Below are 26,162 nucleotides of genomic sequence, written 5' to 3'. Positions count from 1 at the left end.
CCCCATCCCCATCCCACCATCCCATCCCCCATCCCCATCCCCATCCCCATCCCCATCCCCATCCCCATCCCCATCCCATCCCCATCCCCATCCCATCCCATCCCCATCCCCATCCCATCCCCCATCCCCATCCCCATCCCACCATCCCATCCCCATCCCCATCCCATCCCCATCCCCATCCCATCCCCATCCCCATCCCATCCCCATCCCATCCCCATCCCCATCCCCATCCCATCCCCATCCCATCCCCATCCCATCCCCATCCCCATCCCCATCCCCATCCCCATCCCATCCCCATCCCATCCCCATCCCATCCCCATCCCATCCCCATCCCATCCCCATCCCCATCCCATCCCCATCCCATCCCCATCCCCATCCCATCCCCATCCCCATCCCATCCCCATCCCATCCCCATCCCATCCCCATCCCATCCCCATCCCATCCCCATCCCCATCCCCATCCCATCCCCATCCCATCCCCATCCCATCCCCATCCCCATCCCCATCCCCATCCCCATCCCCATCCCCATCCCCATCCCCATCCCCATCCCCATCCCCATCCCCATCCCCATCCCCATCCCCATCCCCATCCCATCCCCATCCCATCCCCATCCCCATCCCCATCCCCATCCCCATCCCCATCCCCATCCCATCCCCATCCCCATCCCCATCCCCATCCCCATCCCATCCCCATCCCATCCCCATCCCCATCCCATCCCCATCCCATCCCCATCCCCATCCCCATCCCACCCCATCCCCATCCCATCCCCATCCCATCCCATCCCCATCCCACCCCACAGCTCACCCCCTCCCACCCCAGCACAGAGAGGGGCTGCGCCGTCTCCTGGCCCACAACGCCCGGCGGGTGCAGGAGGTGCTGGGACGGGCCCCCGGCATCCGCTGTCAGCCCCCGCAGGGCGGCGCCCGCGCCTTCCCCCGCCTCCAGCTCCCGCCCCGCGCCCAGCGCCGGGCCCGGGTGAGCGCCCGCGGGACGGGCAGGCGGGGAGGGGGGACGCCGGGGAGTGGGGCACGCTGGGGACAGGGGACATCCTGGGATGTGGGACGTCTTGGGAGTGTGGGGCGTCTTGGGGACATGGGGCATCCTGGGGACATGGGACAAACCAGAGCATGGGTCATACTGGGCACAGGAGCCATCCCAGGGACATGGGACACCTTGGGGATGTGGGGCACGCTGGGGACGGGAGACATGCTGAGATGGGGGATGTCTTGGGAGTGTGGGGCGTCTTGGGGACATGGGGCATCCTGGGGACATGGGACAAACCAGAGCATGGGGCATGTTGGGGACAGGAGCCATCCCAGGGACATGGGACACCTTGGGAGTGTGGGGCATCTTGGGGCCATGGGGCATCCTGGGGACGGGAGACATCCTGGGATGTGGGACATCTTGGGAGTGTGGGGCATCTTGGGGACGTGGGGCATTGGGGCATGCTGGGGACAGGAGCCATCCCATGGATGTCTGGGGTACCCTCTGTTATGGGGAGTCCTGGGGACAAGAGGTGTCCTGGGGACATGGGACACCAGGGAACATGGGACACCGTGGGAGTGTGGGGCGTCTTGGAGACGTGGGGCATCTTGGGAACATAGGGTCTTCCGCGGACGTTGGACACAGTTGGAGTACCGGCCACCCTGTGTGTCCTGGGGACACGGGACATCCTGGGGACATGGTGCCCCGTGGCACAGGTGACCATCCCGTCCCTTCTCCCCCAGGAACTGGGCCTGGAGCCCGATGTCTTCTTCTGCCAGAAGCTACTGGAGGCGACTGGGATGGTGCTGGCCCCGGGGAGCGAGTTTGGGCAGGCGGAGGGCACCCACCATGTGGGGTACCTTGGGGGTGGGGCTGGGGTGGGCGATGGGTGATGAGAGGTCCGGGAGTGGGTGGGTGGGGGTTGGATGATGGGGTGTGGTGGGACGGGTGGTGGGGGGGACATTTGGGGTTGACAATTTGGAGCTGGGTGAAGGGTGGGCAGTGTTGGGGGCTCATGGGATGGCATTGGGAGATGGTTTGGGTTGGACCATTGGGTGATGGGAGGTGCTGGGGGCTGGTGGGGGGGAAGTCCAGGCGGTGGTGGGAGGGGATGGAGTTGGGCGTTGGGGGCTGGGAGGTTGGGGACTGGTTGGGACTGGGAGGTTGGGGTTGGAGGTTGGACGGTTGGGGGGCAGGCTGGAGCTGAGGTTGGGTTTGAGTTTTGGTGGCTGGTTGGTGTTGAGACTGGTTGGCACTGGGATGTTGGGGCTGGAGGCTGGAGAGTTGGGGGATGGGTTGGAGTTGGGACTGGTTGGCACTGGGAAGTTGGGGTTGGAGGTTGGACAGGCTGGTTGGAGCTGAGGTTGGGGTTGGGTTTTGGTGGCTGGTTGGGGTTGGGACTGGTTGGCACTGGGAAGTTGGGGTTGGAGGGTGGACAGACTGGTTGGAGCTGAGGTTGGGGTTGGGTTTTGGTGGCTGGTTGGAGGTTGGGTTGGGACTGGTTGGCACTGGGAGGTCGGGGCTGGAGGTTGGATAGTTGGGGGATTGCTTGTGGTTGGGACTGGTTGGCACTGGGAGGTTGGGGTTGGAGGGTGGACAGGCTGGTTGGAGCTGAGGTTGGGGTTGGGTTTTGGTGGCTGGTTGGGGTTGGGACTGGTTGGCACTGGGAGGTCGGGGCTGGAGGTTGGACAGTTGGGGGATTCCTTGTGGTTGGGACTGGTTGGCACTGGGAGGTCGGGGCTGGAGGTTGGACAGTTGGGGGATTGCTTGTGGTTGGGACTGGTTGGCACTGGGAGGTTGGGGTTGGAGGGTGGACAGGCTGGTTGGAGCTGGTGTTGGGGTTGGGTTTTGATGGCTGGTTGGAGGTTGGGCTGGGACTGGTTGGCACTGGGAGGTCGGGGCTGGAGGTTGGACAGTTGGGGGATTGTTTGTGGTTGGGACTGGTTGGCACTGGGAAGTTGGGGTTGGAGGGTGGACAGGCTGGTTGGAGCTGAGGTTGGGGTTGGGTTTTGGTGGCTGGTTGGAGGTTGGGACTGGTTGGCACTGGGAGGTCGGGGCTGGAGGGTGGATAGTTGGGGGATTGTTTGTGGTTGGGACTGGTTGGCACTGGGAGGTTGGGGTTGGAGGGTGGACAGACTGTTGGAGCTGGTGTTGGGGTTGGGTTTTGGTGGCTGGTTGGGGTTGGGACTGGTTGGCACTGGAAGGTCGGGGCTGGAGGTTGGATAGTTGGGGGATTGCTTGTGGTTGGGACTGGTTGGCACTGGGAAGTTGGGGTTGGAGGGTGGACAGGCTGAGGTTGGGGTTGGGTTTTGGTGGCTGGTTGGAGGTTGGGACTGGTTGGCACTGGGAGGTCGGGGCTGGAGGTTGGGTTGGGGGCTGGGGCCAGCAGAGGTTTGGGGTGGGGAGACTGCCTGGGGTTATAGGAAGGGGGACCCAGTTGAGGTTGGCCAACGGGGCTTTCACGGCTGGTGGGGCTGGGAGGAGGGTTGGGATTGAGGAGCCGTTTGGGGACCTACTGGGTTTGGACACCAGGAGGTGGTTGGGGGACGGGAGGGGACACCACCCCCCCCCCCCGTCCCCCCCCCAGATTGTCACTGCTGCTTCCCACCGAGACGCTGGAGCGGCTGCTCCTCACCCTCCCCCTCTTCCACGCCGCCTTCCTGCGTGACTTCTCCTGACGTGGGGTAGGGGGACCACCCCCATCTCCGTGTGTGTCTCCCCCATACCCACGACCCTATTAAAGTCCCCCCCCCCAGATCGCACCACACCTCTGTGTGTCACCCCAGGGTGCCCCGAGGGACCCATGTCATGAGTATGGGGGGGAGGGGGGGGGAGGTCCATCCAGCCCCAACGCCGCTGGGTGCTGGTGGGGCGGAGGGGACACCCATGGGTTCCTGGTTGTAGGTGACGCACGGCTCCACCCCCCAACTGGTCACTACCCTTTAATTAGTGGGGTTTCTGGGGGATAATGGGGGGGGGGGGGGGACGGGACCAGCCCCGGGACACGGGGTGCCCTCATGTCCCCTCCCCACCCCCTTGAAGAAGGCACCAAGAGGTTGAAGGCACTTGAAGACCACCAAGACCACACGGGGCAGAGTCCCGGCCCGCGGCACCCGGGGCCCGGTGGGGAGTGTGGGGTGGTGGGTGCTGGTGGGGAAGGTGGGGGGGGATGTGGGGGGTGGGGGGGGGGGTGGGGGGGGGGACGTCGGCGTTAGGAGTACTCCTTGATGAACTTGGTGTAGAAGCTGCTGAGCTTCTCCAGCAGGACCTTCAGCTTCTCGGTGGGCGGTAGGATGGTCATCCTTGGGGTACAGGAGGAGCTGGAACCAGGGCTGGGGGGCGGGGAGATGACCCCCCCCCCCCCCCCCGAACCCCATATCCCCATCTCTGCCCCCCACATAACCCCCCCACCACCCTACACCCAACCCACCAAGCACCCAAGACCTCCTCCACCTTCCACCCCCAGACGTTGCACCCACCTCCTCTTCCACCACCAAATGAGGAAAAGGGGTCTTGGGAGGGGGGGGTGGGGGGGTGTCCAGCCCCACATCTCCACCTCTGACCCCCACTTCGAGCCCTCCCCCTTCCCGACACCCACCCCCGTCCCCCCGGACACCCACCGAAAATGGAAGGTCCCTTCCCGCTGGCCGAAGCCGCTGCCCGGCACCACGCAGATACCCGTCTCCTCCAGCAGCTTCATGCAGAAGAACATGTCGGGGGCCTGATCCTGCGCCTGCGGGAGACGGGGATAGGGCTCAGCACCCACACGCATCCCGTGGGGATCCCGGACCCACGGATGGCGCAGGGTTAAACCCCGCGTGTCTCAAAGGGACGGGATCACCGCCTGGGGCTGATCCTGCCCAGCCCCACGTTGACCAGGACTCATCCTGCTCAGCCCCACAGCCCCCCGGGACGGATCCTGCCCGGTCCCACAGCACCTTGGCAGCGGCCAGGGCGCGGGGCGGCAGTTCGATGCGGGGGAAGGAGTACATGGCGCCCTGCACGGGGTTGCAGTGGATTCCGGGGGTCCGGTTGAAGATGTCCTGGGTGAGCTGAGCTTTGTGTGCCAGGGCGCTGAGCACCGCCTTCTTCTCCTGCCGGGACAGCCGGGATGGGGACACCTCATCCCCATCCCCATCCCCATCCCCATCTCCATCCCCATCCCCATCCCCACCCCATCCCATCCCCATCCCCATCCCATCCCATCCCCATCCCCACCCCATCCCATCCCCATCCCCATCCCATCCCCATCCCCATCCCCATCCCCATCCCCATCCCATCCCATCCCCATCCCCATCCCCATCCCATCCCATCCCATCCCATCCCATCCCATCCCATCCCCATCCCCATCCCCATCCCCATCCCATCCCCATCCCCATCCCCATCCCCATCCCATCCCCATCCCCATCCCATCCCCATCCCCATCCCCATCCCCATCCCCATCCCATCCCCATCCCCATCCCATCCCATCCCCATCCCCATCCCCATCCCCATCCCATCCCCATCCCCATCCCCATCCCCATCCCATCCCCATCCCCATCCCCATCCCCATCCCATCCCATCCCATCCCATCCCATCCCATCCCATCCCATCCCATCCCATCCCCATCCCCATCCCCATCCCCATCCCCATCCCATCCCCATCCCCATCCCGTCCCATCCCATCCCCATCCCCATCCCCATCCCCATCCCCATCCCCATCCCCATCCCATCCCCATCCCATCCCCATCCCCATCCCATCCCCATCCCATCCCCATCCCCATCCCCATCCCACCCCATCCCATCCCCATCCCACCCCACAGCTCACCCCCTCCCACCCCAGCACAGAGAGGGGCTGCGCCGTCTCCTGGCCCACAACGCCCGGCGGGTGCAGGAGGTGCTGGGACGGGCCCCCGGCATCCGCTGTCAGCCCCCGCAGGGCGGCGCCCGCGCCTTCCCCCGCCTCCAGCTCCCGCCCCGCGCCCAGCGCCGGGCCCGGGTGAGCGCCCGCGGGACGGGCAGGCGGGGAGGGGGGACGCCGGGGAGTGGGGCATCCTGGGGACGGGGGACATCCTGGGATGTGGGACACCTTGGGAGTGTGGGGTAACTTGGGGACATGGGGCATCCTGGGGACGGGGGACATCCTGGGATGTGGGACGTCTTGGGAGTGTGGGGCTTCTTGGGGGCATGGGGCATCCTGGGGACATGGGACAAACCAGAGCATGGGGCATGTTGGGGACAGGAGCCATCCCAGGGACATGGGGCATCTTGGGGATGTGGGGCACACTGGGGACGGGAGACATGCTGAGATGGGGGATGTCTTGGGAGTGTGGGGCGTCTTGGGGACGTGGGGCATCCTGGGGATGGGAGACATCCTGGGATGTGGGACACCTTGGGAGTGTGGGGCATCTTGCGGATGTGGGACATGCTGGAGAACAGGAGCCATCTAAGGAACGTGGGACAGTGTGGGAGTATGGGAAACGCTGTGGTATGGGAGGGTCTTGGGGACATGGGCCACCGTGGGAGATGGGGACACTGGGGGAGTACAGGGCATGCTGGGGACATGGGGCATCACGAAGACATGGGGCATCACGGAGACATGGGGCAACCCTGGGGACAGGAGTGATCCCAGGGAGGTGGGGCAGGGTGGGAATATGGGGGCATCTTGGGGACGTGGGACACCATGGGAGTACGGGGCATCCTGGGGACAAGGGACACTTTGGGGCCATCGGACTCTTTGGGGACGTGGGACACCGGTGGAGTGGAGGACACCGCTGGAGCATGGGGTGTCCTGGGAACTTGGGATATGCCAGAGCATGGGGGACGGTGGGGACCGGAGCCATCCCAGGGACGTGGGGCAGCGTGTGCGGAGCCCTATGGCATGGGTGGGGGGGGGTGGGGACAAGGGACACCCTGGGGACGTGGTGCCCCGTGGCACAGGTGACCATCCCGTCCCTTCTCCCCCAGGAACTGGGCCTGGAGCCCGATGTCTTCTTCTGCCAGGAGCTGCGGGAGGCGACGGGGATGGTGCTGGTCCCGGGGAGCGAGTTCGGGCAGGCGGAGGGCACCCACCACGTCACGTAACTCGGGGGGTGGTGGTGGTGGTGGTGGTGGTGGTGGTTGGGTGGGGGGAGATGGGAGACACGCCATAGCGTTGTCCTGTGTCCCCTGCCACATCCCTGTCCTGGGCCCCCCTTGGCCCCGGACCTGTGCAGATGTCACCCCATCCCATCCCATCCTCGTCCCATCCCATCCTTGGCCCTGTCCCATCCTCATCCCAACCCCATCTGATTCGGATCCTTGTCCCCATCCCATCCCCATCCCATCCTTGTCCCTGTCCCATTCCCGTCCCCTCCCCATCCCATCTCCATCCTTGTCCCCGTCCCATTCCCATCCCCATCCCATCCTTGTCCCTGTCCCGGCCCCATCCCATTCCCATCCCTGTCCCCATCCCATCTTTGTCTCCATCCCCGTCCCATCCCATCCTTGTCCTCGTCCCATCCCCGTCCTGTCCCTGTCCCATCCCCATCCCATCCTTGTCCCCATCCTGTCCCCATCCCTGTCCCACCCCATCCTTGTCCCTGTCCCATCCCCATCCCATCGCATCTTTGTCCCCATCCCCGTCCCATCCCATCCCCATCCTGTCCCTGTCCCATCCCATCCCCATCCCATCCTTGTCCCCATCCCATCCCCATCCCATCTTTGTCCCCATCCTGTCCCCATCCCTGTCCCACCCCATCCTTGTCCCCATCCCATCCCCATCCCATCTTTGTCCCCGTCCTGTCCCCATCCCTGTCCCACCCCATCCTTGTCCCTGTCCCTGTCCCATCCCCATCCCATCCTTGTCCTCGTCCCATCCCCGTCCTGTCCCTGTCCCATCCCCATCCCATCCTTGTCCCCGTCCCATCCCATCCCCATCTCATCCTTGTCCCCATCCCATCCTCGTCCCATCCCATCCTCATCCCAACCCCATCTGATTCTGATCCTTGTCCCTGTTCCATCCCATCCTTGTCCCCATCCCATTCCCATCCCCGTCCCGTCCCCATCCCATCCTTGTCCCCGTCCCATCCCCATCCCATCTTTGTCCCCATCCTCGTCCCATCCCCATCCTGTCCCCGTCCCATCCCATCCCCATCTCATCCTTGTCCCCATCCCATCCTCATCCCAACCCTATCTGATTCTGATCCTTGTCCCCGTCCCAATCCCCATCCCATCCCCGCCCCATCCCCATCCCTGTCCCCATCCCATTCCCATCCCATCCCATCGGTGGTGGCTCATCCCCACCCCCACGTCCCCGTCCCCCCCCCACTTGTCCCCTCTCCCCCCAGGCTGTCCCTGCTGCCACCGGCCGCCACGCTGGACCATCTCCTGCTCACCCTCACCCGCTTCCACGCCGCCTTCTTCCGCCGCTTCTCCTGACACCGTCTCCCAGCCGAAACCCAGCGCCGTGGCGGGGGCTGGGAGAGGGGGTGGGGGGTGTGGCTGCGGGGGCGGGGCAGGGAGGGGACACGTGACACATGTGACCGTGCCGTCACGAGCCCAAGGAAAGACACAAACAGCAGATGGGGGCCACGGTGGTGTTTATTGGCACAACCGCGACGCCGGGGAGCCCCGGTGGGACTGGACCTTGGCTGCTGGCCTCAGCACCAGCCCTTGGGGACACGGGGTGGCTTTGGGACATGGCTCCAGTCCTCTTGTCCCAGGGCAGAGGGGACCCTTCTGCTTGACCGTGGGAGCAATGGGGCCACCTCAACTTGAGGTGGCCCCATAAGATGCACCACAGGTTGGGGTCTCGTCCCCTTAGAGACCCCAGGCACTGGGGGACACTCATGTGGGGACACCGATGAGGACACCAATGGGGACACCAATGGGGACACCAATGGGGACACCAATGGGGACACCAATGGGGACACCAATGGGGACACCAATGTCCTCGTGGGCTCCATCGTGGGGCGGGAACAGGGTCCGTGCCAACCTCCAGCCCTGGAGGAGGAGGTGGACACGGAGAAGGGACCACATCCCGTGGGACAGGGCTGGGGACAAGGGTGGGTGGCACAGGGACCAGCGCCGTCCCCAGGACCCCCCTCAGAGTTCGGGGAAAACGCTGTAGACCTCCACCTCGCAGAGCGCCAGCTGCTCCTCCCGACCGGGGATGGTGACGGTGACGTAGCGGCCCTGCAGCCCCCGGCAGCAGACGGTGCTGAGCGAGCCGGGGCCGGCGTCCGTGATGACGCCGCAACTGCCGGGGAAGAAGAGACGGCGCTCAGGAGACGGTGACACCGGCGGGGCGGTGACGCCACCCCCAAAAATCCCTTTTGGGTTTAAGCTCACACGGGGTTGTCCCTGCCGCGCTCGGCCGGCGCGTCCCCAACGTGGACCTGCGCTCCCCGCAACCGCTGCCAGCAGCAATCCTGCCGGTTCTTCACCACCACGGCCGCCACGGCGCGCCGCCCGCCCAGGTCCACGCTCCACCAGGGCTCCCGTTCTCGCCGCGTGTGGCTGCAGGAGCCGCGCTGCCAGACGCCGTCCCGCTTCCCGTCTACCGCCTTGGACGCCACGCCGGAGCCGTTGGAGGTGGAGGATTGCGTCGCCCGCTGCTCCCGCGCCACGTTGGGGGCTGCCGACACCACAGGGCGGGCGGGTGGGTGGGTGGGTGCCGGCGGTGGCCGAGGAGAGGAAAGGGGGGCTCTACCGGCGGCTTACCTCCCGGCAACGGGGCGCAGCCTTGCCGGATCACCTCCACCTCGCACAGCACCAGCGCGTCCTCCCGGCCGGGGATGAGGATGGAGACGTAGCGACCGCGAAGACCGTGGCAGCAGATGGTGCTGAGCGAACCGGGGCCGGCGTCTGTGATGATGCCGCAGCTGCCGGGAGAGGGAGGAGGAGGAGGATGAGCCGGTGCGGTCCCGGGGTGCATTCCGGCAGTGGTGATGGGTGTAGGGCTCACACGGGGTTGCGCTTGCCGCGGTCAACAAGGGAGTCGCCGACGTGGACCTCGGCGCCCTTCAGGCTCTCCCAGCAGCAGTCGTGGCGGTTCTTCACCACCACGGCGTAGACGGCGTGCCGGCGGCCAAGATCCACGTGCCACCACGGCTCCGGTTCCTCCACGGTGTGGGCGCAGGAGCCGTGTTCCCAGTTGCCGTCCCGGTTGCCATCGACGGCGTTGGCGGCAGCGCTGCTGGCATCCAAGACGGAGGACTGGGTAGCCGGGCGGCCCAGGGCCACGTTCTGGGCTGTGGGGTGACACGGGGCTGGCGGTGACACGGCCCTGGCGGTGACACAGCCCCAAAAACACCCGCCGGTGCGCCCCACAACCCACTCACCCCCCGGCGGCGCGGCACAGCCCTCTTCCACCACCTCCACCTCGCACAGGCTCAGCCGCTCCTCCCGGCCGGGGACGGCGATGGTGACGTAGCGGCCGCGCAGTCCGCGGCAGCAGACGGTGCTGGTGGAGCCGGGGCCGGTGTCGGTGATGGTGCCGCAACTGCCGGGGAGGGAGATGGGGGTGAGGGAGCGCCGAAGCAGCCGTGCACGGCGGGGCCGGCGCGGTGGCACTCACACGGGGTTGTTGGTGCCGGAACCGGCCAGGGAATCCCCGACGTGGACGCGAGCGCCCTTCAGGCGGTGCCAGCAGCAGTCCAGGCGGTTCCTCACCACCACGGCTGCCACGGCGCGGCGATGGCCCAGGTCTACCGTCCACCACGGCTCCGGCTCCCTTTGGGTTTGGGAGCAGGAGCCGTGCTGCCAGTTACCATCCCGGTTCCCATCCACGGCGTTGACGGCGCTGCTGAGCCGGTCAGCCGTGGAGGACTGTGCCGCCGGGTGCCGCAGGGCCAAGTTTTCAGCTGGGGGACATCCATGGGACGGTGACACCGGCTCCGGGCATCACCCCATAGACACCGAGCCGGCACTGGGGACCGTTCTCCTCCCATCCTTCCAAGACCCCCACGCCACGTCCCGGCACACCGATGTGCCACGTGTGACATTGCCCACACCCCCTGTTGCCGCAGGGACTGCATCACCCCTACGGGGTTTGGGGACAACGGTGCTCACCGGTGGCCATCCGGCCCGTACCGAGGGCGAGGGAGGGGGGAATCTTTCGGTCTTTACCGCCAGGCGGGGGAAGGCAGCTCTGTGCCGTCACTTCCACTTCGCAGAGGACGAGGAAATCCTCCCGGCCGGGGATGATGACGGAGACGTAGCGACCCAGCAGCCCGTTGCAGCAGACGGTACTGGTGAAGCCGGGGCCGGTATCCAAGATGGCCCCGCAGCTGCCGGGAGGGAACCGTCACGTCTACGACCGGTGGGAGAGCGCCGTGGCGGGGTGGGGACCTCGCCGGGGACCCCACTCACACGGGGTTGCGCTTGCCGTGGTCAGCCAAAGAGTCGCCGACGTGGATTTGGGCGCCGAGGAGGCTCTCCCAGCAGCAGTCGCGGCGGTTGGTGACGGCGACGGCGTAGACGGCGTGCCGGCGGCCCAGGTCCACGTGCCACCACGGCTCCAGCTCCTTCTCGGTGTGGGCGCAGGAGCCGCGCTCCCAGTCGGCGTCGCCGTTCCCATCCACGGCGTTGACGGCCAGGCTGGCGGCGTTTAGCGTGGACGACTGGGCGACGGGGCGACCCCGCGCCACGTTGGGGGCTGGAATTGCCGGAGAGAGCTTGGCACGAGGCTGTCGGCTCCGGCTACCGCCTCGGTGGCCCCCGGCGAGTCCCCTCACCTCCCGGCAGCGGGACGCAGCCCTGCAGCACCACCTCCACCTCGCACAGCACCAGCGCGTCCTCCCGGCCGGGGATGAGGATGGAAACGTAGCGTCCCGGCAGTCCGGCGCAGCAGACGGTGCTGAGCGAGCCGGGGCCGGCGTCCGTGATGACGCCGCAGCTACCGGGGAGGAAGAGACGGCGCTCAGGAGACGGTGGCACTGGCGGGGCGGTGACGCCACCCCCAAAAATCCCTTTTGGTTTTAAGCTCACATGGGGTTGTCCCTGCCGCGCTCGGCCGGCGCGTCCCCGACGTGGACCTGCGCTCCCCGCAACCGCTGCCAGCAGCAATCCTGCCGGTTCTTTACCACCACGGCCGCCACGGCGCGCCGCCCGCCCAGGTCCACGCTCCACCAGGGCTCCCGTTCCGTCAGCGTACGGGCGCAGGAGCCGTGTTGCCAGACGCCGTCCCGGTTCCCGTCTACCGCGTTGGCGGCGATGCTGATGTTGGGGAAGACGGAGGACTGGCTTGCCGGGCGCCCCAGCGCCGCGTTATAAGCTGCCAAGGGAGGTCAGCCCATCACCGGGGCGTCCCGGTGAAGTTTCGTCCCACCGGGAGCGACCTTCGTGGATACTCCCCACTGAAAGGTTGGGACTCACCAGCCGGCGGAAGGAGGCAGCTCTGGGCGGCCGCATCCTGCGCCAGGACCTCGCCGAGCAGCAGCAGAGCCCACGGCAGGGCCATGGCGTAGCGGCTGCGGAGGACGCGGTGGTTGGGGACCACCGTGATCCCCGGGGAGAGGGTCACACCATGGGGAGAGGGTCCTGACCCACTCTCCGGGTGTATCCCAAAGCCCACCGGCTCCCACGGGTCTCACCGTCGGCGCTTACCACGAGATGCGCTGGCGCGTCCCCACCGTCCCCTCTTCCGATGCTCCGGCCACCGGCGGACTCTCACCGCCGCCCCGCTCCGGCAACGCCACCAGGAAAACCTAAAAGGAAGAGGACGGAGGAGGAAAGCTGCAGCGCCGCGGCCAGCTCTCGGCTTTCACCGCCCGTGCCGCGGGTTGTGCCGCGAGCTGGGCTGGTGGAGGAAGAGGAGGAGGAGGAGGAGGAGGAGGGATGGAGGAGGCTGCGTGGCACCGGCTCCCTCGGGGACGGCATGGCCTCGGCACCCAGCCCTACCCGTTAATGTTTAAAAGGGTTTTGGCGACACGGTCGGGTGCTGTCGCGGCGTGACCTTCCCGAACCGCAAACGACACTGCGCCGGGGAAGGACGAGACATCCCGCCGGAGCCCAGCGCCAGGAGGAAACTGGGGCGTGAAGTCCTCCAGTTGGAAACCAGTTTCCACCCCAGCCTCGCTGGGTCGGTTTCGGTTGTCCAAGAGCTGGCGGTGGCGAAAACCAAACTGGTTTTTTTTTTTTTTTTTTTTTTTTTTTTGGGGGGGGGGGAGGAGGGAAGGCTTCACCCTCCCCGGGGCTCCCCGAGAGCGCGGCGTTGGAGGACGGGAACACCCAATTTCGGCTGGAAATGGGGTAGGGAAGGAGGACGGCACGCCGGGGCTGCCTGCTCCGGCTCTTGGCGGCTGCTCGGGCAGGGGGCCAGAGCCACGGCGGCACCCGGCTGTGCCGGCGCGGTCACAGCTTGCCGGGCACGGTGAGGGTAGAGATCCCGGTACCCTCCCGGTGATGCCACCCCACCCCTTCCCCAATTCCCCTTATTCACTCCCCGGGCGCAGGCAGCAAAGCGTAGGCAGGGAGAAATAAAAAAAATAAAAATAAAAATTTTGGTGCCCTTTATTAATTCCATGATAAAATCCAGATAAAAATCCCCGTCGGCACAGGGAAAAGGCTCAGCGCAGGCGGCGGGCAGGGGGCTGGCGTGACGCCGGGGGTCACGGTGACGTCCTTTCAAGGCCACCTCGCTTCCTGCCCTCACCTGCTGGCCAGGATCTCCTCGGTGGCCAGGCGGGTGAGCCGGTGGAAGTCCAAGTGGAGATATTTCCTCCAAAATCGGCGGTCGCGGCCGTAGATTTGGGCAGGAAAACAGGGGCTGCCTGCGGGGAGTGGGAGGAGAAGCCCCCGGTTAGGAGGGGACGGGCAGGTGCCGGCGTGGGGTGGAATAAGCCCAATTCGGCACCTGACCCCCAACCCCGACTCCGATCTCTTTCTCTTACCGATGCCGTGAAATATCCTGGCGACGGCTCTGCCGGAGAACTTCTCCTCCTGGCGGATGGCGAGGAAATGGCGGATGTCGGCGCGGATTTGGCTCTCCCACTCCCGCAGCTGCGAAGGAAAGGACATGGCGGATGTCACATCCCTCCTCTTCCTCACCCCAAAGCCATCTCCGGTCTCATCTAAACCGGAGATGCCGCGTACCAGGAATACCGGCCGAAGGTCGGAGCCTGAAGGAGCTCCCAAAAAAAAAGCAGATTTGCTCACTTTAGCATTGCCGAGATCTTCCTCCTCCTCCTCCTCCTCGCAGCCATGCGCGGCCTGCTCTCCACTGGGCTCCTTCTCAAAGTAGTCCTTGAGCAAAGCCTTCAAGCGGGAGCTCCTCTCCTCCTCCTCATCCGCAGGATGAGGGCTACAGGTCTGGAAGGCCACGCTACGTCCCCAGCATCAGCCTCCTCCCTTCCCAGTACCATAACAGGCCCCCAAACTGGGATAGGTGGGAGGGTGGCCAACCGTAGGGCCACCACAGAGGAGGTCTGCAGGGGTTGGGTGGCCTTCTCCACCCACGCTCACCTCTGGAAGGCCTGGAAGCAGGCGCGGAGTTGGCCGAGAGCTGTCTTCTCCCGGGTCACCACCCTTCGGTGGAGGAAGTCGCAGACGGAATCCAGTTCCTGGTCGGTGAGGTCACCGTAGGCGCGTAGGTGGAAGGACAATTCTCCAAACTCCACCAGGACCCCGCTCTTCCCTTCCCCGCGGCTGCCTGAAGGCACCAAGACCCGGTCGAGCCGGTGCTCACCAAGATCCGGCGGCCACCGAGACCCGGCGGTCCAGGAAGGATCTCTCCCACCCGAGGAACCCGGTACCTTGCCGCAGCTGCGGATCCCACTGGAGTTGGCGGAGGGTGCGTTTCACCAGCGGCACTTCCCAACCCATGGAATCGCTGAGCGAGACCACGTCGAACTCCAGGGAGCTGGCGTGGCCGTGATCCCTCCCTTCCAGGCGCTCCCGAGCCAGGAAAACGGCGACGGGGGGACAGCTGAAGGCAGGAGACACCAAAATCCCGCGTTACCACCGTGGCTTGGAGCCCGATTTTCCCCTCCAACACACCCCGGCGTGGCGGCGTGGCTCCCACCCGGCAGAGACGAAGCCGTGGGGGTTTTCCCCCGGCAAAGGGAACGCCGCGGGTGTTCACACCGGCGTCCCACGGTGCGGCACTAACCTCCGCGCCACAGCCCGGAGCTGCCGGGGTCCGCCGTAGCACAACAGGCGGCAGGAGGAGTAGGTGGGTGGCAGCAGTTCCAACCAGCGCCGCGGGTGAAGCTCCAGATAGCACAGGAGGGTCTCGACGCCTGCGGGAGAGGAGAGAGCGGAGGTGCCGAGAGGATCCCGATCCCTTTTGGGATCTCCGCCGGCTTCGCTGGGGGCTGTTCTTCCCCCTCTCACCTTCTTCCCGGATGTCCAGGGACTCCACGGTTTGTTGGACGGGGATGGCTCGCTCGTGTTTGTAGCACGCCCGCCGCCCGCTGGGCCTCGCCGCACCGCCATCCTCCTCCTCTTCCTCTTCCTCCAAAAGCTCAGCCATCTCGATGTCCTCCACCTCACAGGCCTACGAGGGACGTGTCACGCCGAGTGGTGGCACCGGTTAGAGGTCCCTTTTGGGACAGCCCAACCGCTTTTCTGCCCGGTCCTGGCCCAGATCCTACACCACCGCTCACTTCGCCCCAGCTCCGGCGTTCCTCAGACATCCCTCAACCCATTTAAGCTCCCCGGTGGGGCAACCCAACAAATTAAAAGTGTTTTCTACCACGTTAGTTCGTTACTTAACGAGTTAAGCAGCTGAGAAAGGCACAGGAGAGAGGTCGGAGGTCTCTTCCTCACCCTGAAGACGTCCTGGTGTTTCTGGTGCAGCTCCAGGCACTTGCAGGGAGAGAAAACCTTCTGCACCAGCTTCTTGATGGTGAAAAAATCCACCGTGTCGCCGTAAACGTGGCGCCGCAGCTCCTGGAGATCCCCACCCTGGGGAGGCAGCGGGAAGAACCTCGGGGGAAGACTCCCAAAATTTAAAAGAACACCCCCTCCCCCCCCCTCCCCTTCCTCTCTCCCCGCTGCTACGAATTACCTCCGGGTCTAAGAAGAGGTGGCAGTGAGCCGGCTCACCGTCTCGCCCGGCCCGGCCGATCTCCTGCACGTAACTCTCGAAATTTTTGGGCATGTTGTAATGCACGACGCCGCGGACGTCCGATTTATCCAAGCCCATGCCGAAAGCCACGGTGGCCACCACCACCCGGAGTCGACCGCTCATGAAGTTGTTCTGGACGCGGCGGCGTTCGGCGGCGGATAGGCCGGCGTGGTAAGCGTCCGCTATCCACTTCAGTGGCTGGCGGCCGCTCTTCTTCGCTGATAACGAGCACGGAGAGAGGCTTAACGGCGCTTAATTAGCGATTTTCATCAGCAAATGTGTAGCTGCTAATTAAATCAGGGATGGAAATGAGCGGCAAACCCTGCCTGGGCAGAAATCAGCCCTGGGCAAGGGGGTGCTGCGGGCAGGAGAAGGGCCGCTGCTTTGCGGCGTAATGAGGCGCGCGCTCCTCGTTAGCTGCCAGAAGTCGTCAAGCCCCGGCTGGTTTGGAAGCGGGATGGCACGAGCTCGTCCAGGTTCAGCAAACAAAGCGGGGGGGGAGGGGGGGAAGAGGATCCCTGGGGCCAAACTCTTCCAGCGGTCGCGAGGCAGAGCTCGGCCACGGATCCACCTCGCGGATTTCGAGGGAGAATAAAAGAATCCGAGTCAAAGCCACCGGGTTTGGAAAAGAAAAACCCCGGTGAGCCGAACGAGGAAGGCTCCCTGTGCGCTAAACCCAACGTCCGGCTTTATTAACGACAGCTAATAAGCATCCGTCGTTATCGGCTGTCGCTAATCAAAGCTTTAAAGCCTCCGCCGCAGGTGGGGGGGAGGGGGGGGGGGGAAGATAAACCCTTTGCTGCCATCAAGAGCAGCGCTCCGCGCCCGGGCGAAGCAGCCGGAAACCTCTGCGGAGAGTCCCACAAGCACCGCTCATTCCCTAAGGATTCTCCGTTCCACCGCGGATTCACCGGAGGGGATATTTTGGGCTCGCGTTCCTTTCCGAGAGGGAAACCGTGACCACCTACCTTTCGCTTTCTCCCTTTGGGCAGCGTCCCGCTCCGGCTCCCCGGCTCCGGCGGGTTCCTTGAGCAGTATTCCTTGGAGGCAGGTCCGGATGAGCGCCGCGATACGAGCCGTCTCCTCCCGTCGCGTGCAGTAGACGATGATGGAGTCCAGGCACCCGAAACGCTCCCCTCGCAGCAGGGAGACGAGGGCCTGCGGGCAGAAAAGAAGGTGAAGATCCTCCCCCCCCAAAAAGGGCTGGGTGGGGGTGCGGATCCTACAAGATCCGCCCGGAATCCGGCGTCGCAGCACCGAATCCGATTTCTTTCGGCCCGTCCTTGTCCCTACCTGATCCCTGTCCCTGTCCATGGAGACGGAGAGGCGCAGGTTCGGGGGTACGGCAGCGGAGCGCACCGCTATCCCTTCCTCCGCCGGGATGCCGAGGTGTTGGGCCACATCCCGCGCCGTTGCCAGGGTGGCCGTCGCCGTCAGCCCCAGGAAGCACCGCACGCCCAGGCGATCCCGGAGAACCTGCCGAAAGGAGGGGAAAAGCCAGAGTTTGACATCCCTCTTCGCTCCGATGGGTTCTTCTTCCCCCCTCCGCCGTCACCTCGCACCTTGCAGAGCCGCAGGTAACAGGGACGGAAATTGTGGGACCACTCGGAGACGCAGTGAGCTTCGTCGATGCAGGCGAAGGCCACGGCCGGCAGGCGATCGGCGGAGGGCAGGCAGCCGAATCCCGATCCGCTTCCGCCAACCAGAGCCTCGGGGGACAGCAGCAGCACCTGCACCTCGCCCTGCCTCACCTGCACCGGATCGGGGAACACCGGATCAGGGAGCAGAGCGGCACAAGAGGCGCTTTACCCGCTTTTTCAGGGGAACAGCCTGGCCGGGACATCGCGCCCTCGCCGGCATCACGTGGCTGCACGGGTACGGCGGCACCGGGACACTCCCGGAGGGTTCGGAGTTCCCTCTCCAGTTCCTCACTTTCTCCATCACCGCTTCCCGTTGGCCTTTGGTCATGTTGGAGTGGATGCAGACGGCTTTCAGGCACGGCGGAAGCCCCGAGACCTGCAAAGGAAGCCTGTCACCCACCCGCTGGCCTCCGGTGACGTGGCGGGGAGAACCCCCTCGGACACCCACCTCCCCTTTTTGGGTGCAGGTGAAGCTTTATGCACCCAGAAGCGCCCGAGAGGGGGTTGGGATGGGAGAATGGGAATATCCCAGCGGTACCTGGTCATCCATCAGGGACACCAGCGGGGAGACGACCAAGGTGACGCACTTGGAACGCTTATGGTAGAGGTAAGCGGGGAGCTGGTAGCAGAGGGACTTCCCCATCCCCGTCGATAACACCACCAGGGTGGACAGGCCTGGGAGAACGAGGGGTCGGGGACTTCGTTTGGGGACAAACCGGTCACCCCGCACAAGGAGGGGATGACGAAGAACCCAAACACCGCGGAGGAAGGGAGGTCGCGGGAGAAACAAACCCACCTGAGAGGATCCGCATGACGGCCACCTCCTGGCCCGGGCGAAAGGAGCTGTAGCCCAGCGCCTTCAGAGCCTTAAAAACCTCCTCCGGGGTGTCTGCAGGGGGGAGGACACGCGGTCAAGGTGGGTCCAGAGGGGCCAAATTCCTCCTCCTCCCCCGGCCCCACTCGGAGCGCCGTGGGGAGCCTTACCTTGTACCTTCCCCTCCGGCCCTGGGGCGTAGAGGGGCTCCATGGGCGCAGGGGGAGAGGGCGGCTCGTAGGGCGGCCTCCGCACATCCAAATAAGCCCCCAAAATCTTTTCGGATCCTTCCGGGTCGCTGCCTCCGCTCTCTGCTGGGGATGAAGACAGCAGTCGGGACCCACAGGGAGATTTTCCTCCCCTGCCCGGACACCCACCGCCGAGCAGGAGCACACACGGTGATCCCGTGTGGATTTTAGATTCCTGGAGGAGACACACCCCCGGCTGCCAAAACCACCTTTCGGATCCCAGGCAAACCCTCCCGGGAGTTACAAACAAACTTCCCACAGGGCTGGGAGAAAAAGGAAACGATTCTACATCTCCGGGAATTCATCCCGGAGCCAGCCAGAGCGTGCCAGTGGAAAGCGAGGAAAGCCACGGGGTCTCACCGGAGAGCTGCGGGCAGACGCTGTTGGTCCTGCGCGCTACTTCTTCCAGCGTGGGCAGAGGAGCTTCCTCCTCTTCCTCGCCGCGGCCGCTCTCATCCGGCGGCGGGCCGGCAGCCGTCTCTGCAGGCGAGAAGCACATCCCTTCTCTACTGAAATCCACGGTAAAGAACACCCCCCCCCCCCCCCCATCTTTTCACCCTCTTCCCGCAAGTTATTATCCCTGAAAATCCTTAAACCAACAGCGGAGAGAAGCCGCGGGGAGGTGGGGAAGCCCGATTGACGCTCCCCTCCGCGCCGGTACAGCCGGAAGCAAACCCGACCCACGGCTTTGCCAAACAAACCCCGAAACGCGGCGCTCGGAGCCTTACCTCGGTCCCGGCACGCCGATGCCCAGTGCCCCGTCCCGCCACACCTGAAGCAAACGTCTGAGCTCCGGTCAACGGATCCGCCGCCTCCTCCGAACAACTCCGCTTTCTTCCGCCACTTCTGCTTCCACACCTGCGAAGCAGAACCGTCTCCAAGTTATTTTTTTTTATACTTTTGTTTGTAATAAAAGTATATTTTCTTATGTTTTACTTCGTCCCGGCACAGAGCTTTTGCCAAAGCGGTGCATAAACGCACCAAGCTTGAAAAATAAAGGCAGTTTTCTTCCAGCTGATGCTCGCCTCCCCTAAAGACGATCCCAAAGGATTTCACCTTAATTAACGGGGAGCTATTAAAAAACAATTTTATTTTTTGCGGTGGAGCTGAAGCGGAGAAGTCCGGCGGCAGCAGGAAGGGCAGGGAGCTGAGCTGTGCCTCCTGCCTGGGTTGTGACAGAGCTGGGAGCGACTCAAAAATAAAGCTAAACGAACCAACAGGTAAAATACGGAAATCCAAAGAACAACGTGAAGACGAGCGAGAGCCGGAAAAGTTTTAAAATTCATCCCGGACCGGATAAATTTAAGAATTTGATTAAAAACGGGTTCAGCGGCGCGAGCGGGTGAGCAGATGACGGCGGCGATGCCGAAGGACGTTACCTGCTTGCGAAGGCGATTTCCCCGCAGGGCGTAACCTCGGACGTGAGATTTCTTCTTCAGGTTAAGCCTAACGAAGTTGCCGCCTCTCTGCGGAGGTGCTCTGCGGAGAGAGAGAGAGAGGTTGGCTGGAAACCCTCCCCGCCCGCGTTTTGGGGGGGGGGGTGGGGGTGGGGGCGATCGGGTCCCCGTCCACCTGCAAAAACGGCTTCGAGGGAAATAACGTCTAAATCTTTCGTCCCTTAGATGGGACGGAAGGCGACGCAGACGCTCGGGGGGGTGGGGGGAGGCGAAAGGCGCACAGGGCATAACGAAGTATAGAAAACTCAGGCTTAGAAAACCTCAAAACTTATTCCTTCCCCCCAAAATTCCGGACTTAACGCAAAGGAGGAGGAATTGGGGAAAAAAAAGAGTGGCTCGTTATTTATAAAAACCGATAGCCAAACACCCCCTTGGCTCGCTCCGCATCCTTTTCCAACCGCGTTTTGGCGCTTTTTGTGCCCCGCGAGGCATCGCCGCAAGCCCTTGTTTGATTGGGATTAATTAGCAGGTTCATTTCCAAGAGGAAACGCTGGCGGAGAACCGGACCCGAGCCACGGGAGCCGTGCCGAGGCAGGCGAACCTGTGGCAGAAAGCCCGGCAGCACCACCGGCATCGCCGGGAAGTCGGCAGGACCAACCTGGCAGCGACGGCTCTGCGGGTGGGTTTGGGCTTCTCCTCCTCCTCCTCAAACTCCCCCAGGAGGTTTTCCGAGGGATCCGACGCTTTCCCGCTCTCCTTTTGGGCTGCCACGTGCTCTTCCTCCACCTCCTCTTCCTCCTCGCTCTGCTTCAGTCCGCCGGCGGTGCCAAACACTGCCTCGGCCGAGCCTCGGCGGCACCGCCTGAGCTTCGCGGGAGCTGCCGTGCCGTCTCCACCACCGCCGTCCCCGCGTGGCCTTTTCCTCCCGGAATCTCCCACCGATGGTCCCCCACCGCCCTCCTCCTGCTCCGGGGGGACCCATCCGATCTCTCCGTCTTCTCCCTCTTGCGCAGCATCCGGCATCGTCCCTTCGTTCCCTGGTGTCCCCTGGCATCTCCGCAGCCAGGCAGGATCCAGTGAGCCCAGTCTCTGCGCTACCGTCCGCTTCAGCTGCTGGAATTTATTCGGCGGCGGCGGCGGTGGCGGCGGGGGGGGTTTCAACCCCACAGCGAGGATGAGGGGGGTCAGCCCCGACACCGAGGGAGGAAGGAGGAGATCTGGGTCGCCTGCTTCACTCTGCAAAGCCTCTGCCGGTGCCGGGGACGCGGCTTTGTCACCGCTCTCTGAATTTGTCTGCAGCCTGGGGACAACCAGAGTCCTCCGGGGAGTCGGGGTCCTCCTCGGGGTCAGGGGTGGCTCCTGCGGATAGGGGGGAAAAAAAAAGACAGATGGGGGTCAGATCGTCCCCCCAAAACTCTGTACCCCCCAATCCAAATCAAACAGGACCTTCGCTGGCGTTTGTGGGTGCTCCCCACCCTCTGCTGACAGCGGGGGGCGGGGGGAGGGGGGACCCTGGCAGGAGCGAGCTGCCATTTCGGAGCAGCCGGAGCGGAGAAAAAAAAAAAAAAAAGGTGACAAGTAACTTCAGGAGAAGTTTCTCCCCACGCCACAGCACCCAGCACCGATCCCCGGCCAGCCCTGACCTTGCCAACAGCTCCCAAGTTGGATTTCAGCTTCATCCCATAGTACCGCGCCGAGGTTTTCGGCACGGAGCGGCTGTGGCAGCTCAGCTCGGGGGTTTTTGGCTGCCGGTTCAGGTGCACGCCCCAACAACCGGAGTCCGACGCCTGCAATCACACCGCAAAACGTTACATCCAAACCATTAAATCCCCCCAAAACTCCTAAATCCAAACCTTTGAATCCAAAACCTGCGAATCCTATCACGGAGACGAGCCTCAAACCTCTCCTAAACCGGAGAACAAGCGTGATATTATCACACCGCGGCGTCTTTTGGCCGCGGGCAGTGCGTCCAGCATGTTTTGGGGGGGAAAAAGACGCAGCTGTGGGTCATTTCACACCTCACCCCATGCATAGGTTGATCATTGCCTCGTTAAGAGGATGGTTTAAACGAGCCTGTGCTTCCAGCAGCTGGGATGTCAGCGAGTGAGGGAGCGCAGGAGTTCGATTTCCCACCCCCACGGCGTCCTTCGACGCTCTGCTTGGGGTGTCTTATTCATCCAATAAGTCAAAAATCGGCATTAAACGGTGCCGATTAGACAATTTTCCCGGCTAAGGTTAAAAAAAAAAAACCAAACCCACTTTTATAAACAGGGAGGATGAACCAGGCTCTGTCTGCAGTAAAGGACAAAGCATGAACCCCCCCGAAGCGGTCTCGAGGATTCGAAGCTCCCGGAAACAAAACTCAGAGGGTGAAGGGAAGGGTGGGTTTCTCCGGTACCTGCTCCGCGGTTGGGGTCTCCTGGGTTGTCGCTTGGCAGGAGGGGCCGAGCCGAGAGGGATGCGACTCCTCTCTCTGCTGCTTGAGCATCTTGTACTCCTTGTAGAGCCCTACGACGGATCATCAAGACCGGTTTTGGGCGTATGTGCTACTTATCAGAATACCCCAGCGGTTGCCACACCGAAAACCACCAATTTCTACCACCAAAGACCCCCCCCCCCTCCCTCCCCCCGTCTCGATGTCAAACCATCCCAACGACGAGGGTCCGGCTCGGCACAAGGGGTGACCCCCACCCACACAAAGCACCCACAGCTCCGGCCCAGCCTTCCTGCTGCCCACGGAGGGGACTGGCACCACCCGGGACCCGAAAATACCCTCGGGGTGGGGGGGTGGGGGGGGTGGCACTCACGCCTGGTGTCCTCCGGAGCCGCCTCGATGTCGGCCTGCAAGGTAAAGATATTAGAGATCGTTATATCAGGCTACGGAGCAAATTATCGTTATTTTCTGCTGCTGTAGAATGAGAGAGAGACGCTATTTTTTACTGTTTGGGGTTTTTTTTGTTTGGTTTGTTTTGTTTTTTTAAAAAAAACACGGTTGGGGGAGCGGCATGGTCCTGACTTGGTCCTGACTCGAGGGCGCCCATATTCCTGTGATTTATTTAAGTACGAGATGCACCTTATAGGAAGCCTTTAGGGACCCCCCCCCTCGTAGGAAAGCCTTCAGGGACCCCCCCGCGTAGGAAAGCCTTCAGGGACCCCCCCTCGTAGGAAAGCCTTCAGGGGACCCCCCTTTTGGAAAGTCTTCAGGGGACCCCCCCTCGTAGGAAAGCCTTCAAGGGACCCCCCCTCGTAGGAAAGCCTTCAAGGGACCCCCCCTCGTAGGAAAGCCTTCAGGGAACCCCCCCTCGTAGGAAAGCCTTCAGGGAACCCCCCCTCATAGGAAAGCCTTCGAGGGAACCCCCCCCTCGTAGGAAAGCCTTCAAGGGAACCCCCCCCTTGTAGGAAAGCCTTCAAGGGACCCCCCCCTCGTAGGAAAGCCTTCGGGGACCACCCCCCTCGTAGGAAAGCTTTAAGGGACCCCCCTTACATGAAAGCTTTAAGGGACCCCCCTTACAGGAAAGCCTTTAAGGGAACCCCCCCTCGTAGGAAAGCCTTCGGGGACCCCCCCTCGTAGGAAAGCCTTCGAGGGACCCCCCCTCGTAGGAAAGCCTTCGGGGACCCCCCCCCTCGTAGGAAAGCCTTCGGGGACCCCCCCCCTCGTAGGAAAGCCTTCAAGGGACACCCCCTCGTAGGAAAGCCTTCAGGGAACCCCCCTCGTAGGAAAGCCTTCAGGGAACCCCCCTCGTAGGAAAGCCTTCAAGGGACCCCCCCCTCGTAGAAAAGCCTTTAGGGACCCCCCCCCTCGTAGAAAAGCCTTCAGGGGACCCCCCCCCTCGTAGAAAAGCCTTCAAGGGACCCCCCCCCTCGTAGAAAAGCCTTCAAGGGACCCCCCCCCTCGTAGAAAAGCCTTCAGGGGACCCCCCCCTCGTAGAAAAGCCTTCAGGGACCCCCCCCCTCGTAGAAAAGCCTTCAGGGGACCCCCCCCCTCGTAGAAAAGCCTTCAGGGGACCCCCCCCTCGTAGGAAAGCCTTCAAGGGACCCCCCCCCCTCGTAGGAAAGCCTTCAAGGGACCCCCCCCCTCGTAGGAAAGCCTTCAAGGGACCCGCCCCCCCCTTGTAGGAAAGCCTTCGGGGACCCCCCCCCCTCGTAGGAAAGCCTTCGGGGACCCCCCCCCCTCGTAGGAAAGCCTTCGAGGGACCCCCCCTCGCAGGAAAGCCTTCAAGGACCCCCCCCCCCCCGTAGGAAAGCCTTCGAGGGACCCCCCCCTCGTAGGAAAGCCTTCGAGGGACCCCCCCCTCGTAGGAAAGCCTTCGAGGGACCCCCCCCTCGTAGGAAAGCCTTCGAGGGACCCCCCCTCCCGCGTAGGAAAGCCTTCAGGGGACCCCCCCTCGTAGGAAAGCCTTAGAGAAAAGCTTTAAGGGACCCCCTTATAGGAAAGCCTCTAAGGGACCCCCCCTCGTAGGAAAGCCTTATAGAAAAGTTTTAAGGGACCCCCCCTCGTAGGAAAGCCTTCAAGGACCCCCCCCCCTCGTAGGAAAGCCTTCGAGGGACCCCCCCCCCCCCGTAGGAAAGCCTTCGAGGGACCCCCCCCCCCCTCGTAGGAAAGCCTTCGAGGGACCCCCCCCCCCCCGTAGGAAAGCCTTCGAGGGACCCCCCCCCCCCTCGTAGGAAAGCCTTCGAGGGACCCCCCCCCCCCCTCGTAGGAAAGCCTTCGAGGGACCCCCCCTCGTAGGAAAGCCTTCGGGGGACCCCCCCCCCCGCGTAGGAAAGCCTTCGGGGGACCCCCCCTCCCGCGTAGGAAAGCCTTCGGGGGACCCCCCCTCCCGCGTAGGAAAGCCTTCGAGAAAAGCTTTAAGGGACCCCCCCTCCTAGGAAAGCCTTCGAGGGACCCCCCCTCGTAGGAAAGCCTTCGAGGGACCCCCCCCTCGTAGGAAAGCCTTTAAGGGACCCCCCCCGCGTAGGAAAGCCTTCAAGGGACCCCCCCCGCGTAGGAAAGCCTTAAGGGACCCCCCCCGCGTAGGAAAGCCTTCAAGGGACCCCCCCCCTCGTAGGAAAGCCTTCAAGGGACCCCCCCCTCGTAGGAAAGCCTTAAGGGACCCCTCCTCGTAGGAAAGCCTTAAGGGACCCCCCCCTCGTAGGAAAGCCTTAAGGGACCCCCCCCTCGTAGGAAAGCCTTCAAGGGACCCCCCCCTCGTAGGAAAGCCTTCAAGGGACCCCCCCCTCGTAGGAAAGCCTTAAGGGACCCCCCCCTCGTAGGAAAGCCTTAAGGGACCCCCCTCGTAGGAAAGCCTTCAGGGACCCCCCCCTCGTAGGAAAGCCTTCGAGGGACCCCCCCCGCGTAGGAAAGCCTTCGAGGGACCCCCCCCTCGTAGGAAAGCCTTAAGGGACCCCCCCCCCTTGTAGGAAAGCCTTTAAGGGACCCCCCCCTCGTAGGAAAGCCTTTAGGGACCCCCCCTCGTAGGAAAGCCTTCGAGGGACCCCCCCTCGTAGGAAAGCCTTTAAGGGACCCCCCCTCGTAGGAAAGCCTTCAGGGGACCCCCCCTCGTAGGAAAGCCTTCAGGGGACCCCCCCTCGTAGGAAAGCCTTCAGGGGACCCCCCCTCGTAGGAAAGCCTTAAGGGACCCCCTTACAGAAAAGCCTTCAAGGAACCCCCTTACAGAAAAGCTTTAAGGGACCCCCCTTATAGGGACCCCCTTACAGAAAGGCCGTCAGTCTCTGCCGAAGGAACCTCAGTGGGCCCCCCCCGCCGCCGCCGCCGGGCACCTGGCTGGGCTTCCTCCGCCGCTCCCGGAGGAAGGCCGCTTCCCACTGCTTCAGCAGAACCTTCACCTCCCGTTGCCGCTCCATAGCGACCACAGCGGGACCGGGCCGGTTCCCCGGGAAGTCTGAGGCCTTCTCGGGGAAGGCCCGAGAGACGCCCGGAGGAGCGCTGAGGCGTCCGGGCCCCACAAGCGGCGGAAGAACGAACCTCCCGCTCCCTCCGCGCCTCAGCCAATGGGAAGGGAGGAAGCGGCGAAGGACAGCGGAAAAAGCCAATAGACGGGTGAGGAGC

At 63.9% G+C, this 26,162-nt stretch overlaps 4 protein-coding genes and 1 long non-coding RNA gene across 5 annotated transcripts in view; 2 read left to right on the top strand and 3 right to left on the bottom strand.

Annotated features, from left to right (window-relative positions):
• LOC309684445 (alanine aminotransferase 2-like) overlaps positions 1–3,662 on the top strand; it is a gene marked incomplete at both ends in the record, with an annotated part of 4,359 nt that extends 697 nt beyond the window's left edge. Inside the window, 3 exons of the mRNA XM_082500361.1 lie at positions 800–975; positions 1,728–1,840; positions 3,572–3,662. Of these exons, the coding sequence (XP_082356487.1) occupies positions 800–975; positions 1,728–1,840; positions 3,572–3,662 (380 nt within the window). The remainder of the gene's footprint in view (positions 1–799; positions 976–1,727; positions 1,841–3,571) is intronic.
• Positions 3,663–3,913: 251 nt separating this feature from the next.
• LOC309684444 (alanine aminotransferase 1-like) lies at positions 3,914–5,168 on the bottom strand (the record flags this gene model as incomplete). Its single annotated transcript, XM_082500360.1, has 3 exons — positions 3,914–4,286; positions 4,605–4,717; positions 4,923–5,168. The coding sequence occupies 3 exons, from the start codon at positions 5,166–5,168 to the stop codon at positions 4,196–4,198; spliced, it is 450 nt and encodes a 149-aa protein (XP_082356486.1). The 3' UTR covers positions 3,914–4,195.
• A 3,818-nt stretch (positions 5,169–8,986) lies between these two features.
• On the bottom strand, positions 8,987–12,945 carry LOC309684443 (uncharacterized protein; the record flags this gene model as incomplete). Its single annotated transcript, XM_082500359.1, has 13 exons — positions 8,987–9,201; positions 9,294–9,579; positions 9,666–9,826; positions 9,910–10,195; positions 10,286–10,446; positions 10,522–10,838; positions 11,107–11,233; positions 11,316–11,601; positions 11,681–11,841; positions 11,934–12,219; positions 12,321–12,415; positions 12,552–12,652; positions 12,901–12,945. The coding sequence occupies 13 exons, from the start codon at positions 12,943–12,945 to the stop codon at positions 9,048–9,050; spliced, it is 2,466 nt and encodes an 821-aa protein (XP_082356485.1). The 3' UTR covers positions 8,987–9,047.
• A 512-nt stretch (positions 12,946–13,457) lies between these two features.
• Positions 13,458–25,957, bottom strand: RECQL4 (RecQ like helicase 4; the record flags this gene model as incomplete). The annotated part of the gene is given in 25 exon segments (XM_082500358.1): positions 13,458–13,717; positions 13,838–13,946; positions 14,103–14,268; positions 14,409–14,595; positions 14,699–14,871; positions 15,055–15,184; positions 15,279–15,441; positions 15,714–15,851; positions 15,955–16,227; positions 16,926–16,976; positions 16,978–17,172; positions 17,308–17,490; positions 17,577–17,765; positions 17,947–18,030; positions 18,193–18,329; positions 18,451–18,543; positions 18,639–18,779; positions 19,077–19,217; positions 19,445–19,574; positions 20,096–20,195; positions 20,772–21,472; positions 21,757–21,900; positions 22,512–22,621; positions 22,921–22,954; positions 25,874–25,957. Coding segments are annotated over 25 exon segments (3,978 nt in total). The 3' UTR covers positions 13,458–13,595.
• On the top strand, positions 17,781–18,666 carry LOC309684442. Its single transcript, XR_014270285.1, has 3 exons — positions 17,781–17,889; positions 18,010–18,261; positions 18,388–18,666. It is a non-coding gene; the product is annotated as an uncharacterized lncRNA (long non-coding RNA).
• Positions 25,958–26,162: the final 205 nt, after the last annotated feature.

Source organism: Vanellus vanellus, assembly GCF_965231255.1.
Source record: "Vanellus vanellus genome assembly, contig: HAP1_SCAFFOLD_1286, whole genome shotgun sequence".
Taxonomy (NCBI): Eukaryota; Metazoa; Chordata; class Aves; order Charadriiformes; family Charadriidae; genus Vanellus; species Vanellus vanellus.
Note: the sequence above shows the minus strand (reverse complement) of the source record. Positions and strands in the feature narration are given on the sequence as shown.